The sequence below is a fragment of the Acomys russatus genome, chromosome 20, assembly GCF_903995435.1.
Source record: "Acomys russatus chromosome 20, mAcoRus1.1, whole genome shotgun sequence".
NCBI lineage: Eukaryota > Metazoa > Chordata > Mammalia > Rodentia > Muridae > Acomys > Acomys russatus.
Window position 1 is genome coordinate 52,309,463 of NC_067156.1, and position 5,449 is coordinate 52,314,911.

General features: G+C 53.8%; 1 protein-coding gene across 1 annotated transcript; it reads right to left on the minus strand.

Annotated features, from left to right (window-relative positions):
* Positions 1–735: 735 nt before the first annotated feature.
* On the minus strand, positions 736–4,201 carry Rax (retina and anterior neural fold homeobox). The gene is made up of 3 exons (XM_051163460.1): positions 3,913–4,201; positions 3,448–3,701; positions 736–1,242 (listed from the first exon to the last, which is right to left on the minus strand). Exons 1-3 carry the CDS (start codon positions 4,199–4,201, stop codon positions 757–759), a joined length of 1,029 nt encoding a protein of 342 aa, XP_051019417.1. The 3' UTR covers positions 736–756.
* Between the last annotated feature and the right edge of the window lie 1,248 nt (positions 4,202–5,449).

Consider the following 5,449-nt stretch of genomic DNA (forward strand, 5'->3'; position numbering starts at 1 on the left):
TATCAGTTTGGGTGAGGGCTGGCACCAGGTTGGTGACATGCAGTGATCTGAGAGTCTGAGACTAATGCCAACTGGAAAGGAAGAGGTCTGGAGGTGGGGTGGGGGTGGGGTGTTCTGGTTCCACCTTAGAAGGTGATGTGCCTGACTCCTACAGGGTCAGTGTAGCAAGTTATGCCGGCTACAGAGTAATAAATAAGAGAGAAAGCAGGTGCAGCTAAACTTTAGACAGCTGGCCTCACACAGGCCAGGTAGCATACTGCAGAGCAATGATTCTCCTTTGCTGCAAGTGTTTCCAGAATTCGATCCCTGTGGTGCACTCGGGAGTCCCAGACCCACCAGATCCAAGCCAACATCCTCCCCCAGACCACTACCTTAACCCGCACGCTGTAGTCGGTGAACACGCTTGGCTGGGCAATAAACAAATCTTTAATTTTTCTCCAAAATAATTTTTGACTAAGTTTACAAACAGTTTCTTCAACTCTACTTTTCCGGCTCCCCTTTCCTTCCGTTGGGAACATCCCAGGTCAAGGTCCTTGGTCTCTCCGGATGATAGGCGCAGACGCTTATGGGAGCAGCTAGGAGCAGTGTAGCCAGCGGGACCCGCAGCTCGTCCCCTCTGGCCACCAGGCTGGGTTGGCGCTGGCCTCAAGGTTGGCGTTTTCCGGAGAGCCAGGAGTAGTGTCCCGGCCAAGTCTGGCCGGCAGCGTGCAGCCACTAGCTGGATGCACTGGGCTCGCAGCAAGCTCCGCTGCGCCTCTAGAGGGCCTGCCAGGGCTTCCCGATGGCCTGGATGTGCTCCTTGGCCTTCAGGCGCAGCGCCGCGATGCTGCTGTTGCGCGGGTACGCCTCTTCCAAGGAGAACTTGTCCCCGTATCCTGGAGCGCACGGGTACGCGGGCGGCGGCCCGAGCTGCTGCAGACTGGGACCCAGGGGCGCGGAGTTCAGGAAGGACGGGGGCGGCGTATAGTTGGCCGGGAGACCCTGTCCTGGCGGCCCGAAACCAGGCAGACTCTGCAGAGCTGTGGCTCCTCCGCCCGGCAGCGGCGGCCCGAGCCAAGGCTCCAGCGGCAGGGCGCTTCCCGGAGGTCCGCTACCGCTACTGGGGCCGGTCCCCAGAGAGACCAGAGCCGAGGAAGGCGGAGAGCGGCTGAAGGAGAGGAGGGGCGAGTCCTGTAGCTTCATAGAGGACACTTCCAGCTTCTCTTGCCGCCTCCACTTAGCCCGTCGGTTCTGGAACCACACCTGTCCGAAGAAGCACAGAGCCCTTTAGGCTAGGGCGAAAGGCGGAGTGAAGTCCCTACCTTGGGCAGGCCTGCCAGCCTGACCCCTCCTCTACCCTACGAATAACCCTAGGACTGGAGTAGTCTTGCGGGAAGGACTCAGCAGTTCCTTTACGTCCTTGGTCTCTCGCTCCCGTCTTTCACCCCAATCCTTTCTTTTACATATGCGCTCCTGTTTGTCTCTATCCTCTCTGGCTCCCGGGTCTTTTTTTGTCACACACCACTCCTCTAAAAACATCTCTTTTGTCTTGTATCTTTCACTCTTGGTTGTTGCGGCATCTGTCCCAGCCCTTCACAGAAGCAGACACCCAGGGAAAAGAGAACAGTGAATTTCACTCTGCGGCTAGACCACAGGACTTTGAAACCAGATTTCCGGGACCTTTGCTTCAGTTTGGGATCTTGCTTCTTCTCTGTGTGCTGGAGCTCTCAGATGCTCTGTTCTATCCACCCACCCACCTCCGTTCCCTATTATAAACACAGCCCCAGGCACACTAACACGCTAACATGCAGCCATTTCCAGCAGGTTTCTTTGACCTCATGTGTATTTCAATCGCTGCTCTGATAATTTGTCGGCTTTATTTAATTGGTACCTACTTAACACTTCTGAGGTTCCTATAAATTACTTTCCGAGATTACAACTGTTCAAGAATATCTTGTCTATTTTCATAATACAGAGTTTTGCCATTTCCCCTCGTTCCACTCACTTACAAAATAGGGTCAGTTTCTTTTAGTGAAGACTATGAAAGGATTTTGGACAAACTAGTGTTTATGAAGGGAAAGTAGCTGCATGGGCCAATGGGGAAAGTGAGTTTGATATAAAGAGAGAGCTGAGGAGGCTAACACCTAGTACCCGAGTGAAGGAGGAGCAAGTGTGTGTAACCCTTGAATTAGGAAGAACAAGAAGGCAAAAATATAAGTATCTCTACACGAGGCACCAGCTACCAGGAAATATTTGAGATTTGCTGAGAGTAGAGAAAAAGAGAAAGGTGATGCCCTTTGAACTTCCCTGCTCCATTTCTACAAAATTGGTTTCAGTCTTGGATCTAGTTTTTAGGGTTGAGCTTCAGGATAGCTGGCTACCTACCAACTGCTCTCCTGCCGCCCTTAATCTTGTAGGAGACCCTCTAGTCCCCATCACACCATCTAGTGATCTTATGTGGGGAGAAAAGCTATGTCATGGTCACAGAAAAGCTACAAAACCCTACTCTCAAGAATCCCATAAGTTAGTGGAGAAGGGGACTCCATTGAACAAGAGGGACAGGCAAGCTTGGGGCTTGTAGGACACAGGGACAGACGGTTTCTCCTCTGCCTTAGGCTTCTGTTTCTTTCCTCTGAGTACCTATTCTCCAGTCCCTGGACAGCTTTACAGTCCAGAATTAGGAGAAACTGAGCTGTCTTTGGTACTTAATGCCAAATCATGTTAGGGAGCTCTACCTTGTCTCCCTTTACTTTAAAGATATAGTTGAAAACTCCCAAAGCCCAGAGAATCCCTACTGCATGGAAACCTAACCAAACAAAAATACCATCTCAGTTCCGTTCTCAGATGCATTAAAATTGTCCTCACTCTCTCCCTCACAGGCCCCTGTAAACTCTCTCAATTTGGAAGCCCTCCCAGATTTTTCACAGATGACTAACAAATATTTAAGGCTTCCAAATATTTTAATGATTGGGGATTAACTAAATTTAGCTTTAATTAAAGCGAAAACGCCTTCACGATAAAAAGGTCGGTGTAAAACGAGGGAAAAGTCAGTTTCTTGAATCCACCTTAAGTTTTGACTGGGAGTTTTCGTTTTGAGCAACCGTGAGCACTTGGTGACAACAGTGGCAGTTGGGCCCTCAACCCAGTGACACCCCCCTTCAGCCGCTGCTTTCATTCCCTTTGCGTTCAGTACACCCCACAACTCCTTTCCCACGGCATCTAATGAGCTGTCAATCTCTTCATCTCCCAAGCGATTTCCAAGTCCTTTTAGTTTGGAGTCGGGAGACCCCTCCTCCAAAAGGGACGTCTTATTGAACTAGATTGTTCAAAGGGTGGTACATGGGGGAAATGTCGAAGACAAGCCTGGACTCTAGGCTAGAGCTGCGGAACCATGGAAGTAACACACTAAATAGTTGCTGTTCGGCCTTGGACCCTCCCAGGTTGCTGTCCATCAATCCTAGAGCTTACCTGGACCCGAACCTCGGGTAGGTTAACCTTGCCGGCCAGCTCTTCGCGGCTGTACACGTCGGGGTAATGAGACTTCTCGAAGGCGCGCTCCAGCTCGTGCAGTTGGTACGTGGTGAACGTCGTGCGGTTGCGTCGGTGCTTCTTCTTGGGTGGTTCCTCCTCAGACAGCTTCGAATCACCTGCTGCTGGCCCAACCGGCAGTCCTGGGCTGGGCCGTGCCTCTCCTTGCTCCTTGGGGAAGCAGGGGCGAGAAGCTGGGGCAGCGAGGCCCCAAGCCGTCAGTGACACTCGTTGAGGAGGCGAGGTTTCCTCCCTCCAACCCGAGGCCTCCCAGTGGCACCGGAGCTGGCCTGAGACGGTCCAGGATGGAAGCTATGTGGAGTCCCTACGATTTCTCTAATCTCACATCGGGCAGACCCCAAACCCGCTGACCTAGACGTAAAGGGCGCTGTCCTGCGCACTCACCTTCGTACTCAGGGACCAACCCGGGGGCTGGTGGTGAGGAAGACTCAGGGCCTCCGGCTGGCGCCTTAGGGCAGGCAGGCCTTACGCCCAGCCTGGAATCCCGCTCCTTCGCGCCCCTGGAGCCCCTCTCTGTAGGAAAGGTGTCTAAGATCCCGTCTTCCTTGGTAAAACCCAGGATGGCTTCGATGCTGTGCAAGCGAGACGTGCTCCCGCCCGGGCTGCGGAGCAGGTGGCCGGCGAGCGAGAAGCTCCCGTCGGCCATGGCTGGAACGCAGCCCGGCAGGTGCATGGGGAGGCAGGAGTGCACTTTACAGACTGAAGCTCGTTGCCTTGGTTTTCCAAATGGTGCACTTCTAGAACGTGCACAACTGGACGGGTCCGACCAAAGCTAAGCTCGGAAGACACCCGACTTGGGGAACCGGTCTAGAGATGGGCGGGCGCTCGGCCAGCGGTCAACAGGACCGAAGCAGCCGCTGAAAGTTTGGCCTCGGGGTAACTGGAGCAGCGCGGCTGGTGCTAAAGGCCCGCAGCGCTCTGGTCCGGGACTCCTCCTCCTCTCCAGACCCAGCCCTTTCCCTCGGTCCCTCCCCCTATGGAGGGCGGGTCTTTTCCCTGATCTGCCTAGGGTCCCAGGCTTGCCACCCAGGCCTGCACCCGTAAACTCCCTCCATCCAAATGTTTGACCGATTTCAACACCACAAACATTCTCCAGGCACCAGGGGTAGCAAGTCTGGCAGGAGGGAAAATCCTCCACCACCGCATGAGCCTCACTGGGGCAGACCTCCCACGGTTCACCTCTCCCCTTTCCAGCGTTCACCTGCCCATCTCTTGCCTACCTACTCCGAGAGCTTTATACCCGGGACCATCTCCCTACTGCACTTGGAAGCTGCAAGAGCCACTGAAGGCTTTCCGGCTACTCTGGGCGATGGAAGTTAGCTCACAGGCCTTCTGGTTTGAATCTTCCCTCTTTTCTACACCTGTGCTTCTGTGCTTTGCGATCCCAGACTTCAGGCTTCTTCTGTCTGTGCCTGTTTTTACTTCTCTCTGTACCCTCAGACCAGCTTCTTCATTCCAGCACGAACCTAAAGGTGGTGGGACAATCTGTGCCCCAGATAACCAATGACCTCAAATATGGGAGTTCACAGGACCTGCAGAAGATGCAGAAAAGTTCCTTTCAAAAACCATCTTGAAAGGACAAGGGTCCTAAACTGGGTTACAATGATGAGCAACCCTGGCCTCCCATTTCCACAGGCTAAGCAGCGACCCAAAAACTGGTCGGTGGGGACCTTTGCCTGGGAAGAAGGTACAAGCGCTTCCCTGAGGGTTAGCAGCGCCCTAATCCGCTTGAATTCCTTCCCCCTTGGGGGCCCCTTGAGGCTTGCTTGACCCAGAGTGACTCAAAGGCTCAGCAGAAAGATGATTCCTAGTGGCCTCGGTTGCTGACGGGCAACTGTGAATACTGCACCCCTCAAAGCCGAAGGGCAGAGCCTGGGTGATGCCCAGCTTGGCTGCAGTGTTAGTCTGAAAAGGCTATGGC